At 45.6% G+C, this 13,589-nt stretch overlaps 2 protein-coding genes across 3 annotated transcripts in view; one reads left to right on the plus strand and one right to left on the minus strand.

Annotated features, from left to right (window-relative positions):
• Positions 1–13,589, minus strand: part of SIRAL1 (SIR2 antiphage like 1) — a 173,327-nt gene that overhangs the window by 48,196 nt on the left and 111,542 nt on the right. The window lies entirely within an intron of this gene.
• Positions 70–9,878, plus strand: RPUSD4 (RNA pseudouridine synthase D4). 2 transcript variants are annotated; one of them, XM_025928513.2, is made up of 7 exons: positions 70–286; positions 648–813; positions 3,079–3,280; positions 7,282–7,375; positions 7,451–7,595; positions 8,705–8,802; positions 9,320–9,878. In XM_025928513.2, exons 1-7 carry the CDS (start codon positions 98–100, stop codon positions 9,557–9,559), a joined length of 1,134 nt encoding a protein of 377 aa, XP_025784298.1. In that variant the 5' UTR covers positions 70–97; the 3' UTR covers positions 9,560–9,878. The 2 variants fall into 2 exon arrangements, with proteins under 2 accessions (XP_025784298.1, XP_086534828.1); XM_086678702.1 differs by lacking the exon at positions 70–286 and adding an exon at positions 363–500.

The raw sequence follows: 13,589 nt of genomic DNA on the forward strand, positions 1-13,589 counted from the left end.
CCTCACGCCCACGTGATCCCGAGAGCCCGCCCATCCCCTCCTCCCCCAAGCCCCTCTTTCGCACGTGGTCTTGGCTCGCCCCTCCCTTTTTGACAAGATGGCGGCGCCCAGCTGTAATGCTCTGGGCCTTTGGGTGAGGGGTTCCGGGCAGTGTTTAGGGAGTCGTTTCATTCTCGCCTGCCAGCCATTTTGTTCCTCCGCTGCTGCGTCTGGGACTCTGAATGCCCAGAGGTTGGCGGAGAAACTCCGATCCCAGAAACAGGAACAAAAGACGAAGAAGCAACCGGTGAGTTCGAAAGGACCACAACTCCCAAGAGGCAGCGCGTTAATTGGATTCTTGGGCTGGGAGTGAGGTAGGAGGGTCCTCTGACAGCTGTTAAGCAAATGTGGAGGACATGTGGGAGAATGGGGAGAAAGAGAAAGGGAAGAGGTCCGTGTCTTCCTGCGGGCTGTGTCTTTGGCTTCTGCCGGCCTCGCTCCTGAGCACTGCGATGGGACAAGTTAAGACAGACGCGCACCGCTGCTCTCAAATTATTCGGGGAAGGCGCGAGTCCAATGCAGAGATAGTCATTCCCAACCTAGATTCTCACCCAGGCTTATTGAAGATCTTCACCAGGCTTTTCCTGTCGCTCCTTCTCTCCCCGTAGGTGCCCACAAACCCTGTTCAGCGGAGAGTGCAGGAACTCGTGCGGTTCACACAGCAGCTGCAACGAGTCCACCCCAACGTGCTTGCTAAGGCACTGAGCCGAGGGATTGTGCACCAAGACCAGGATCTCGTGGTCATCAATAAACCCTACGGTCTCCCCGTGCATGGTAAGGACCACGTGGGAAGGAGAGAGGGTTGCTGCTGGTTCTGTTTTCGCTACACCTATGGACAATTCGGACACATTACTTGTGGGGCTTCTTGAAGCCTTGCATTCAAAATAATTAAGCTTTGGAGGAGTACTCTGTAAGACACTACATATATATATAGTCCTGTATGAGGCACTACTGAGGATACTGGGATATATAGGTCAGTCTCTGCATTCCAAACATTTGGCAGTCAGCAGTGATATATGTAATGTGCCGTGTGTAGACCTCCACAGGGATTTTTATAGCGAGATACTAAGGCTGTGTGGTTCTTGTCTTCATGTTGTTTTCCATCAAAACTGAGAAAAAAGAAATGACATAAGAAAAAAACAGGACAATATATTAAGGTTCCCTTCACTTCCCCTTTCGATAGTGACACCACTATATTTTAGTCTTTGTTAACAATTTTCCCACTTTCACTAATTTTCATAAATACTGTTTGTATTTTCACCCTGTAAATCTCTTATGGGTAATGTATTCTGATAGTTTATTACCTCTGTAAGTAGGAGTATTTCAATATAGTGGCTCTGAATTTGCTTCAGTTGTCTTTTTTTAACCAGGTTGATTTAATGCACAATTTTGTTCACATGATCCAGACAATAATTTCATCATTTAAGTCCAGATCAAGAAAAGCATTCTGTCTTCATTGAACAAAGATCAGAAAATCTCAATCCAGGAGCCCAAAACTGCAGCATAAATCAGTCACCCACCTCAAGCCCTGAGTGGAGACAGAATAGCCTTAGACAAATCAGATCTTTTACTATGCATGGCAAGGATCAAATAGGGATCACCTAAACATGCAGAAACTCCAGTCACAGAAACCAGTATGAAAACCGATAAGAAAATGGAGCTCCAGCCAAAGCAGAAATTAAACTGCTCTGTAGACGGGCCTCCACTACTAAAAACATACTCAGGACCCACGCACCCACAAAGACATATATAAACCTGTGTAGAAGATAACTTTCTTTAAAGATGTCGTAGTCGGGGCGCCTGGGTGGCTCAGTCGGTTAAGCGTCCGACTTCAGCTCAGGTCACGATCTCGCGGTCCGTGAGTTCGAGCCCCGCATCGGGCACTGGGCTGATGGCTCAGAGCCTGGAGCCTGCTTCCAATTCTGTGTCTCCCTCTCTTTCTGCCCCTCCCCTGTTCATGCTCTGTCTCTGTCTGTCTCAAAAATAAATAAAAGCGTTAAAAAAAATTTTTTTTTTTAAATAAAGATGTCGTAGAAATTACAAAATATAGAAGATACTCATGTTGTTATAAAATTCAGGTGCCAAAAAATACATAATAAATTATGCATTCATAATATATTAAAAAGGAATTAAAAAACATATGAGGTGTGTGTGTCAGAGTATGCCTAACAAAACCCCAAGATGCCTAGAACTCGATGGACAATGAAATGTTTTTGAATAACTGTTGAATGTAGTTGTCTGAGACAGTTGGAGTGTGACCAGTGGAGAGTGATAGGAAAAAAATGCACTTGGGAAAGGGATGTGCTGGAGGAAAAAGCATAGTTGAACTAGGAGAATGCTTTTTGGGGAGGTATAGATAAAAGCATGCAGAACGAATTAAGTCAGACATTGCCATGTGTTTTGTGTGTTTTCTTTTTCACTCTTGATCCTTCTCATTCCCCATTAGATAATTATTATACAGATATTTGCATTTTATGGATGAGAAAACTGCACCTTAGAAAGACTAAATAATCTGTTCAAGCTCAACGGCTACTTAGGCGTAGAATAGTTCCGAGAAATGTCTCACGTAAAGTCCCATCTTCTTTACGGGAAGATGTGATGCCTGTAATACCCCAGAAGAGCTTCACAGTCTTGTATGTATCACTTGAGTTTACTTGGCAGAGTCTCAAGCCTTTGTTTATATAGTGAAATATCCGACTTCCTCATTTTGATTGCTGATTTTATTGCAAGTATTCAAGTAGGTTAATAAGTATATATATGTCTGAGGAGAAAGCCACGTGCTCTGGGACATTGCTTCTCAAAGTTTAATACGAGTGTGAGTCACGTGGACATCTTGTTAAAATGCAGATTTTGATTTAATAGTCTGAGTTGGAGGCCTGAGATTCCTTCCCAGCAAGCTCCCTGGGCATACTGATGTTGCTAGTTCCTGGCCCACATTTCAGTAATAAGGCTCTAGAAAGCGCTGACTCTTTTCCCAAGCAGAGTTCTTTGGTGGGATCTTTTACTGGCCACTAAAACCTCTGATTCTCCCCTTCTTAGGTGGCCCTGGGGTCCAGCTCTGCATCAGTGATGTATTGCCTATCCTGGCAAAAATGCTTCGTGGCCACAAGGCAGAGCCATTGCATCTGTGCCACCGGCTGGACAAGGAAACCACAGGTGTAATGGTGTTGGCATGGGAGAAGGAAATGGCACATCAAGTTCAAGAGTTGTTTAGAACCCGTCAGGTGGTAAAGAAGTACTGGTATGAAGGCCATCACTGGTGGTAGAGTTGGTATCAATGAGGGCATCCTTTTATCTCTGTCCATTCGTACAGAAGGACCTCCTGTTAGGAGAAGGCACTGTGCTAGGACCTGTGGGCATATGAGGAGTGTAGGAAACAGACTAAGTGCTTAGCCTATTGGAGTCTGATAGAATAGTGGTTCCTAATTACGGTTGTACATAAAAATTACTGGTAATTAATTACACAAGTAACACATGATTTCATTCCTGTGGTGAAATAATCAAAGATCAAGCAAAAAAACTCCTGGAGAATCCACCCACTCTGTCATTCTAGTCCCTTCCCTTGGGATAGTTTGGTTTTTATTCCCCTGGTCCTCACCCGATGCGTTTGTGTACATGTCTAGTATATACAGTGTGATTGTGTGTGTGTATTACATTGTACAGTGTCCACTGTACTTTTATTATTTTTTTTAATGTTTATTTATCTTTGAGAAAGAGAAAGAACAGAGCACGGGCAGTGTTCTCACGAATCATGAGCTCATGACCTGAGCTGAAGTTGGACGCTTAACCAACTGAGCCACCCAGGCGTCTGTACACTTTACTTTTCTCACTTAACTGTCTTGGAGATCTTTCCATGTTAGTACATTTAAGTTTACCTCCATTTTTTTTTTAAAGTTTATTCACTTATTATTTTGGAGAGAGAAAGGGAGAGAGAGAGAGCTAGAGAGAGAGAGCACGTGTGCACAAGTGGGGGGAAGGGCAGAGAGAGAGGGGGGGACACAGAATCTGAAGCAGGCTCCAGGCCTTGAGCTGTCAGCACAGAGCCCGACGTGGGGCTTGAACTCACAAACCACAGATCATGGCCTGAGCTGAACTCAGACACTTAGCTGACTGAGCCACCCAGGAGCCACACCTCCATTTTTTTTAATAGAGGAAAGATACATGAATAAAACTGTAACCTGCTCCTGTCCCCCGTCTGCTGAATTTTCTTCCAGAGGCAACCAGTATCCTACTATCTTGTGTAAACTTCCAGAGTCATACCGGGCATGTATAAATGAATTATTATATGGCAATATATTTTGCACTGCTTTGGATCCTGCTTTTTTTCACTTGGGAAATATATCTTGGAGAGCATTTTGTGTGTGCTTTTAGTTAATTTTTATTTTTTTTAAAGTTATTTTAAATTTATTTTGAGAGAGAGTGCACAAGCAGGGGAGGGGCAGAGAGAGAGAGAGAGGGAGGATCTGAAGCAGGCTCTGAGCTATCAGCAGGGAGCATGATGGGGGCTCACACCCACGATCCATGAGATCGATGGTGACCTGAGCCGAGATCAAGAGTCTGAAGCTTAACTGACCGAGCCACCCAGATACCCCTGTGTGTACATTCTGAGCTCTGTAGTATTCTGTTGTATGGCTATATCATAATTTCCTCATTAATGGATGTTTGGTTAACTTCCCATTTTTCTGAGCCTATTGCAAAGAATATGTGAGTATATTTTTAGGACAGATTCCTAAAGATGGAATTGCTAGGTTGAAACATTTAATATTTGAATGTTACTACTCTTAGGTGGGCCAGGTTTTCTTCCCAATAGAGTAGTGAGTACCCACCTCCCCTTATAGCTGACCAACTCATTTTTCAAAGGTTTGCCATTCTGATGAGTTAAAAAGTTTTCTGTTTCTTGTGTACCAGCAATGTTATGCCTGCATGTTTATTGGCTTCTCATGTTTATTGAGTTTCCTTTTCTGTGAACAAACTGTTTATTTCTTTTGCCCAGTTTCTGTTGGATTGTTTATTATTTTCTATTTGATTCATGGATATTCTTTTTATCTTTTGGATATTAGTTCTTTTGGTGTTACAGATTTTGCAGCTACTTTGTGGTGTTGGGAGCCTTCAAAAATTCTCTGCTGAGGCCCACCCACAGAAGCTCCACAGGTGACTCTGATGAGGAATCACATGTAAGAACTGCTGTATGAAGAGATTATAGATAATGGAGGAAGTTTAGCAGAGTAGCTCAGAGCTCAGCAAGATCTGTGTTCACCTGTCAGCTGTGCCATTTAACAGCGGGAGTCCTTAGGCAGGTTATGAAACTTCTCTAAGCTTTGTCTGTATATGAAAAATGAGAATAATGGAGTTGAGGAGAGAATTAAGTGAGACAATGCATGTAAAGCGTTTTGACCCAGTATGTAGCTCATAGTAAAAGCTGAAAGGCAGAAAATTGAGGCTATTCTCATGCATATATGCAGATGTTAAGTCTATCAAAAAGTGTTATGTTATTTGTGAAAATTGTTTATGAGAGTTTAGAATCACTAACCATTCTGAGGATCGGGCTTCATGGAGGAATTGAAATCAGTTAATTGTGTCTTGATGAATGAATAGGATTTGAAAGACAAGATGGAGAAACGTGTTATAGATTGTACGAATGGTAGGCACAAAAGGGTAGAACATGCAGTGTAGTCTGGAGTGGGGAATGGTGACAGATAATGCTGGAAAGTTGACTGGAACACAGTTAATGCTGACCTTAAATATTAAATACCAAGTGCAGGAAGTAGGAGTTAGAATTAGAACATAGTAGGCAACCAATTAGTATTTGCTGACTTAACTATGATAGCGACTTGTTACAGTTACTTGTTTGAATCTTCTAACTAAATTTCGAATTCCTTGAAAGCAGGGATTTTTGTCTTGCTCTTCTATACAGAACTAGTACTTACCTAAATCAGTGCCTCTTTACATTCACTGAAATGTGGAGTGAGCGAACATTAGTAATGTTAGGTCCTTAGGAAGAGTGAGCTAGCAGTTAAAACTCAGTCTAAGTGTGATAAACTATGTCAGAGAACAGCCCAAACTGCTACCAACCCAAAGTGAGGAGTCTAGGGTGTGAAATGTATGAGGGGCAGTCAGTGATAGGCCACCAAGTGCCCAGGAGGATTCCTTTGTGATTTACCTGGAAGATGCGTAAGCAAAGGGACAGATTAGAGAGTCTTCTACCCGTAATGAAAGGAGAGCTCCAACAAACGTGATCTGGAATGGTTATCTCGTGGTGGTAGTTGCTTCTGTGACCTTGAGCACAGAGCACAGTTCCCCCGGTTTTGTGTATCTGGCAAATCCGGCCGGAGCGGTTCTGTGAATTCGTTTACTTGTTCATCCACTTCACGTGCAGCCAGAACTTAGCCATCTTTTAAAAACCAAGATAATGGGGGCTCTGGGTGGCTCACTCGGTTGAGTGGCTGACTCTTGATTTCGGCTCAGGTCATGATCTCATGGTTTGTGAGTTCGAGCCCCGCATCGGACTCTGCACTGACAGTGTGGAGCCTGCTCGGGATTCTCTCTTTCCCTCTCTCTCTACCCTCCCCCGTTCTCTCTCTCTTTAAAAACAAATAAATAAGCTGTAAATGGTAAACAAACAACAACAAAAAAAACCCCAAACAACTGGGATACCTGGGGAGCCTGGGCGGCTCAGTAGGTTAAGCATCCGACTCTTGATTTCAGCTCAGGTCGTACGTGATCTTACAGTTTGTGAGTTTGCACTGTGCTGACAGTGCAGACTCTGCTTGGGATTCTCTCTCTCTGCCCCTCCCCTACTCTTTCTTTCTTTCTTTCTTTCTTTCTTTCTTTCTTTCTTTCTTTCTTTCCATCTCTCAAAATAAATAAATAAACTTAAAAAAGATAATAAGAAAAACCAGGATACAAAACCATATTACCCCAATTTTGTTTTAAACTATAAATATTCATTTTTAAAGGCTAGAATGAAAGAGCATGCTACTATGATAAATTTTCTATTGTTTTCTCCCAAATATTCTGTAATTAGTAGATATTAGTAATTAGTATATATGTAATATTACTTTGGTAGAAAAACGGATGTGTTTGTATCAAGCTCTCAGGCTAAGTGCTATGACGAGAGGTCATTTGGGATGCTCCCGTCTTAAGAACTGACCACGGAAGGTCCAGTGCTAACGCCTCTAGCCAAATCCGAGGAGTTTCCTCCTCACCTTGTGGCCTAAGTGAGGGTCTGTGTGTCACTCCCAGGGCCATCGCTGTGCGTGTCCCAGTGCCCTCAGCAGGAGTTGTGGATATCCCCATCGTTGAGAAGGAGGTGCAAGGCCCGCAGCAGCACTACAAGGTGGGTGAGCTGTGGCCCAGAGGGATGGGTTTTCTGCTCTTCCTTTGCGATATATCTTGATTTTTTTGGTTTCAGATGACGCTGTCCCCAGGCTACCGCATGGACAATGGGAAGATGGTGAGAGCTCGAACGAGCCGGAACGCGCATGTAGCTGTGACTCAATACCAGGTGCTAAGTAGCACTCTGTCCTCCGCCCTCTTAGAGCTCCAGCCAATTACCGGTGAGGGGCCACTGTTGTGCACTGGGATCGGTGGGACAGCGAAACCCCAGGGCCGCTCAGCTCTGTCCGGGGCCTTGTGCTGGACTCTGCCCTTCTTCTGAGCAGCTGATATTGTGGGAAGGCTGGGAGCTCCAATGGGGATGATTGGTGTTTAAAAAAAAAAGGAAAGAAAGAAAGAAAAAACACTAGGTAGCAGAGGGATATAATTAGTTCGGTTACATTTATTTAAAAATTTGCGAAAATGGTTCCTCAAAAAATTAAGCATAGAATTACCATTCGGCAATTCTCATGGGTATAAACCCAAAAGAATTGCAAGCGGGTATTCGAGAAGATACATGCACACCAGTGTTCATAGCAGCATTATTTGCAGTAGCCACAAGGTGAAGTCAACCCAGATGTCCACGGACAAGCTGAATGGATAAACCAAATCTGGTCTATACATACGATGCAATATTATCCAGCCTTGACAAGGAAGGAAATTCTGACACGTGTTACAGCATAGATGAACTTCGTGCTAAGTGAAAGATGCCAAACGCGGGAGGACAAATATTGTATGGTGCCATGTATGAGATCCCTAGAATACTCACATTCAAAGACCAAGTAGAATAGTGGTTACCAGGGGCTGGGGGCACGGGGGCAGGAATGGGGAGCTGTTGTTTAATTGGTTCAGAGTTTCAGTGTGGGAGGAGGAAGAAGTTCTGGAGCGGGATGGCGGTGATGGCTGCACAACACAGTGAATGTACTCCGTGCCACAGAACCGCACACTTAAAAATGGCTAAACTGATACATTTTTTTGTTCTGTATATTTTGCTACAGTGAGAAAATGTGGAAAGCAATACTATTTAGCATTATGTAATAAAGCTAAAAAAAAAAAAAAAGCCCAGGTTATATGTGGTGGAAGGGGAACCGTGGAAGGTGGAGAGGGGAATTTAGAGGCTCAACGGTATGTATAATGTTTGCTCCCTGGTAGCTTACAGTTTGTTGTTGTTCTTTATACTTTATTGTAGGTGGGGCTTTGCCAGTTTTACTGTGCTTTGATTTAACATGGTTGGAAGTGGTGGTATGGTTTCTGTCGCTCCTCAAGTTTTCTCGCTCTTTTTTTTTTAAAGGCATAAAACATCAGCTTCGAGTTCACCTGTCTTTTGGATTGGATTGCCCAATCCTCGGTGATCACAAGTACTCAGACTGGAATAAGCTGGCCCCCCAGGTGATATTGGTTTGACCCAAGGTGCAACAGATAAGGGGGAGAACTTAATGCTTTCCCCTTGTTAAGCCCTGAAGTGAGTCACCACAAAGCTGTGTAAGTTCCCGAGCTTATAGAGAAACAGCCACTGTTCTTATGGAGCTGCACCATCTGTTAGCAAAACCTTTGTGCTTTATTCCTTAGTCTCAGATTTTGTTAGGAGGTCGGGGGCAGGGGGAGCAGACTTTCTGAAGGCTCTGAGCAGCCTTTCACGCTATTGCTGAAGAGCTTTTTATCTCTTGATGTTACAGCCTGTTCTCTAGGAAGGCCAGAGCACTGGCTGATACGAGCTTCTCTGGTGTGGTTTTTCTCTTACCTGGGTTCTGAACCTTCCTGGCAATGTCCCTGACGGGCTGTCCACCACTGTGTCTTCCGGGGGAGTTAGTGTTGGTTCCTTTAGGTGGAAGGCCTCTGGCCCTGCGTGCTGCTCAAGGATGAGCCATTGGCCTGGCTCTCAAGAAGCTCTTTTGTCTTTGTACAGAAGCTGTCTGTTGGTACCCTGAAGAAGCTGGGGCTGAAACAGGCGAAGGCCCGCCACATCCCCCTTCACCTGCATGCCCGCCAGCTGGTCCTGCCAGCCCTGGGGTCCAGGAAGGAGGAACTCAACTTGGTCTGCAAGCCTCCTCGCTACTTTTTGTGCTCCCTGAGACGTCTGGACTTACGGATGCCAAGTCAGGATCAAAGTGGGGACAATGAAGCTGGACGTCTGAGAGCACAGTGAAGACCCTTGGGCAGTTTGGCCCCTGAATTCTTCACTGTTTAGTGGACTCTGCTAGCTTCTCGCCGGGGACAGACTCCAGAAGGGTCAGGTGCTATAAGTGGAAGAAACCCAGCTGCTTCTGGGCTTTTACTGGACACTGAATATTTACCAATGCTCTGGCCATTCTCTGGAAGAGCTTGCGGGAAGTCTCCCTGCCAAGATAGAAGAGAGCCCGGGACCGGGCCGATTGGATCAATGATCGGAAAAGGAGAACTACGGCACGGAATCTGTGTTCAGAAACTGGTTACGTCCAACAATAAAGTTCTTGATCTATCGGGAAGGTTCCTGTGCTTGGAAAGAGCATATAATGGTTCTCTAACTGATAGATTCAGAAGCAGTGAGTTACTGTCCTCATGGACAAATGGAGCAGAACCTTTCTGCTCCATTTGCTTAGTCTTGCATTTTGTAGACCCGTGTCCTAGAATGCAGGGCACTCTGCTGCTGGAGCCCAGGAGCCTTGCTGCAAGAGTGGAGCCTGCGAAGGGGTGTTTGATAAGCAAGAAAAGCAGATGTAAATGGCAGGCGAGGTGTGAGGCCCTGGTAGGGAGCACACGCACCATCCAGAGAGGGCAAGTGTTAGCTCCAGCTGGGTGTTGCAATGTGGAAACAGATTTTCTAATTTTTTCCAAGAAACCCAGATACACTTGACCCTTGAACAGCATTGAGGGGTTTGGGGGCACCGGCCTCCCCCCTGCTCCACTGCACAGTAAAAAATTCACGCATAACTTTTGATTCCCCAAAAAACTTTATTGATAGCCTACAGTGGACCAGAAGCCTCACTGGTAACAGTGGATTAACACATATTGTGTATGTTGTATGTATTCTATACTGTATTCTTTACAATAAAGAGGGGAAAAAATGTTATTAAGAGCATCATAAGGAAAAGAAATACATTTACAGAACTGTACTGTACTTATCAAAGAAAATCCGTGTGTAAGTGGCCTATGCAGTGCAAACCCATGTTCTTTGCAGATCAGCTGTGTTTATGTGAAATCTCCAAGTGTATCGCTCACTAAATAAGATTTGTAAACAAACACCTGTCCCCAAACCCAGGTGGTCACAAACGTGGTGCCCCGTTTGGTTCTAGAACCCCTTCTCTGGAGATGTGCTTTCCTCTTTAATCCTACCACGTCTTCCTGAGCACTGGCTCCACTCCCTCCGACTGTGATAGGATAGTTCCCACCAGAAACCAAATGCAGATGGGAGTGTCGAGACCATCCCCAGGTCCCTAAGTTTCCCTAAAGTCAGAGAGGGTAGGGTGGTTCCAACTAGGACAGGGACATCACGAAACACGTTCTTATGTTTGCCCCATCTGTTGCCCTGGGCTCTCGGGGCTCCTTTTAGCCAGAGTGCCTGCTAGGATATACAAAGACACAACCTTTTATCTGCTGCTGCAAAGCATGCCTTAGGGATGCAGACTCCTTTTCCTCAGTGGGGTGGAAAGTGCTGGCTTGGTGCAGTGTAACTCCGATACTGACTACCCAGGGTGAGGAGGCCAGTCTCCACAAGTTAAGTGCAGTGACCCACCCCACCCCACCCCAGACTCCTCTCCAGACACCAGCTGCAGGCTTGGAATCCCAGACAACCCCCCACCCTTCTGACCAACGTAAGGGAGGGATAAGTTTTGGTCAGCCTCTAACGGGCTCAAGGGAAACGAGCTCATGGCTGGAAGGGTCCCAAACAGACCAGGTCCGGCCCAAAGGCAGGGTGGAGGTGAAACAGGACGAATTTATTTCAGCGAGGCCAACACCAGGAAGACCACAGACCAGCGTCTCCAAGACCATCTCCAAGGTGCCAAAAATACTCCCAGGTTGATAGAAGGAAAATGTGGGGCAAAGGTTGGTGGGTACATGCAGGTGGGCAGTAGAGGTCAGGTCCATCATTGTCTTGGAGTCGATCACGTGGGGTCTTGCTGGTGTCAGGACAGCTGTTACTGCTTCAGGGGGTAGTTTCAGTTCCCATCACGGGATGCGTTGCCCTTGGGATCTTTGGCCTGAGTTAAGAGAGAAGCTAAAGGAACTTAAGCAGTTAGGAAGTACAGACTGAGATCAAAATGGAGGCAGCTGAAGTCCTCTTTCAAACCCTCTTAGGTCCTTGGCTGGATCTAAAAAATTAAACCGACAGATACAACTGGAGAAAAACAAGTTTATGTGATCATGAGTTTTACACAGCATGGGGGTCTTCATAAGGAAATGAAGATCCAAAAAATGAGACTTGTGGTGGTGTTTTTTTAATGTATGTTTGTTTGTTTATTTAGAGGGAGAGAGAGAGAGAGAGAGTGAGCGATCAGGGAAGGGGCAGAGAGAGAGAGAGAGAGAGAGAGAGAAAGAATCCAAGCAGGCTGCGCACCACCAGCACAGAGCCAGATGCGGGGCTCGAACTCACCAACTGTGAGATCATGACCTGAGCTGAAATCAAGAGTCAGATGCTTAACCAGCTGAGTCACCCAGGTGTCCCCAGACTTGTGTATTTTTATGCTGGGTGTGATGAGGAGTGGATGGATGGTCATGGAATATGGTAGGTGAAGAAATGTGAGGTCATCGTAAACCGAGGGAAAACCTAGCAAAGCATGTTAGAATTCTTGGCGTCTCTCTGTTTTTGGACAAAGGAGATTCTCCTTTCCTTGGGTATAGAGAGGGCACCTCCCAAATGAGGGCATGACCTCATGTGAATGAGGGGTGAGAGGTCAAAGCGACCCTCCTGGTTCTGCCATTTTCTCAAGCTTCTTCAGCTTAAAATATTCAGTGTGCCAGGGGACCTGTTTTGGGGTGGCATGTCCTGAACCCCGTTGCCTAGCAGCCACAAATTCAGAGGTTCCTGTTCCCTTCTCAGGCTCAATAATTCACTGGAACAACTCCCAGAACTCAGGAAAGTGCTATACTTACTGCTTTATTAGTAGCAATAAAAGGATACAAGTCGGGACAGCCAAAAGGAGGAAAGGGCGAGGTCTGGGAAGGTTCTGAACTTAAAGCTACCATGTCCCCTCCCTGAGGAATCAGGACACAGCACCCTCTTGGCACATGGATGTGTGTTCTCAGCCAGGAAGGTCACTTAAGGTACCATGGTGAGTGTTCACTGGGGCTCAGCTCTTTTTTTTTTTTTTTTTTAATTTTTTTTTTCAACATTTATTTATTTTTGGGACAGAGAGAGACAGAGCATGAACGGGGGAGGGGCAGAGAGAGAGGGAGACACAGAATCGGAAACAGGCTCCAGGCTCTGAGCCATCAGCCCAGAGCCCGACGCGGGGCTCGAACTCACGGACCGCGAGATCGTGACCTGGCTGAGGTCGGACGCTTAACCGACTGCGCCACCCAGGCGCCCCGGGGCTCAGCTCTTCAGCAGGACTGATTAGAGCAGTGGCCAGATGACTGAACTCAATCTAGCTCTTTTCTCCGTCTCAAAGCCCCAACCCTCCAGTCCCAAGGTTAACCTTTTCACAAGGCCAGCCCCATTCTGGAAGCTCCACGGGGTCACTTATTAGCACATACTATCAGGGCCCATCCCAAATAACAAAGCCACTCCTATCACTTGGGAAACTCTGTGTGGATTTAGAGGCTCCCTTCCAGGAAGGAGCCAAGGACAAAGGCCAGGAAAATTCCTTCCAACATTCAGTTTCCCCCTCCACCCCAGGTCCCTCCGGATCCCTTCACCTTTCTGTCCCTTAGTGAGTAACAGTCTTGGTGGCCTGTCTATGTAGATGCCTCCATCTGCTGCACCCTTAGGGTCCTTTAGGCAAGTGACCTTGAGATATTTCTGTTCACTTCCTTGCATCCCACTTAGCACACTGCCATCTGCTACAGTCCAGAGGTAAAAATGGATTTTAATGGGGGCTGATCACACAGGGCAAAGCCCTTCTTTCATGGGCTTTTTCACTTGCTGTGTAGATGCAGTCACAGCGACTTGTACCCAAACATGTCCTAAATGCACAAGTAACCCATGCCTTCTAGCTCCCATCGGTACATCCATACACACAAACACTCCACCCTAGACG

This window comes from Puma concolor, chromosome D1 (genome assembly GCF_028749965.1).
Source record: "Puma concolor isolate L17-30 chromosome D1, mPumCon1.1.hap2, whole genome shotgun sequence".
NCBI classification, from domain to species: domain Eukaryota; kingdom Metazoa; phylum Chordata; class Mammalia; order Carnivora; family Felidae; genus Puma; species Puma concolor.

Bases quoted from the DNA above. Each gene is read 5' to 3' on its own strand.
- RPUSD4 (XM_025928513.2), top strand. From the start codon at position 98: ATGGCGGCGCCCAGCTGTAATGCTCTGGGCCTTTGGGTGAGGGGTTCC. The intron at 3,281-7,281 runs GTATGAAGGCCA...TGTCACTCCCAG, and splicing joins CAGGTGGTAAAGAAGTACTG to GGCCATCGCTGTGCGTGTCC. The intron at 8,803-9,319 runs GTGATATTGGTT...GTCTTTGTACAG, and splicing joins GGAATAAGCTGGCCCCCCAG to AAGCTGTCTGTTGGTACCCT.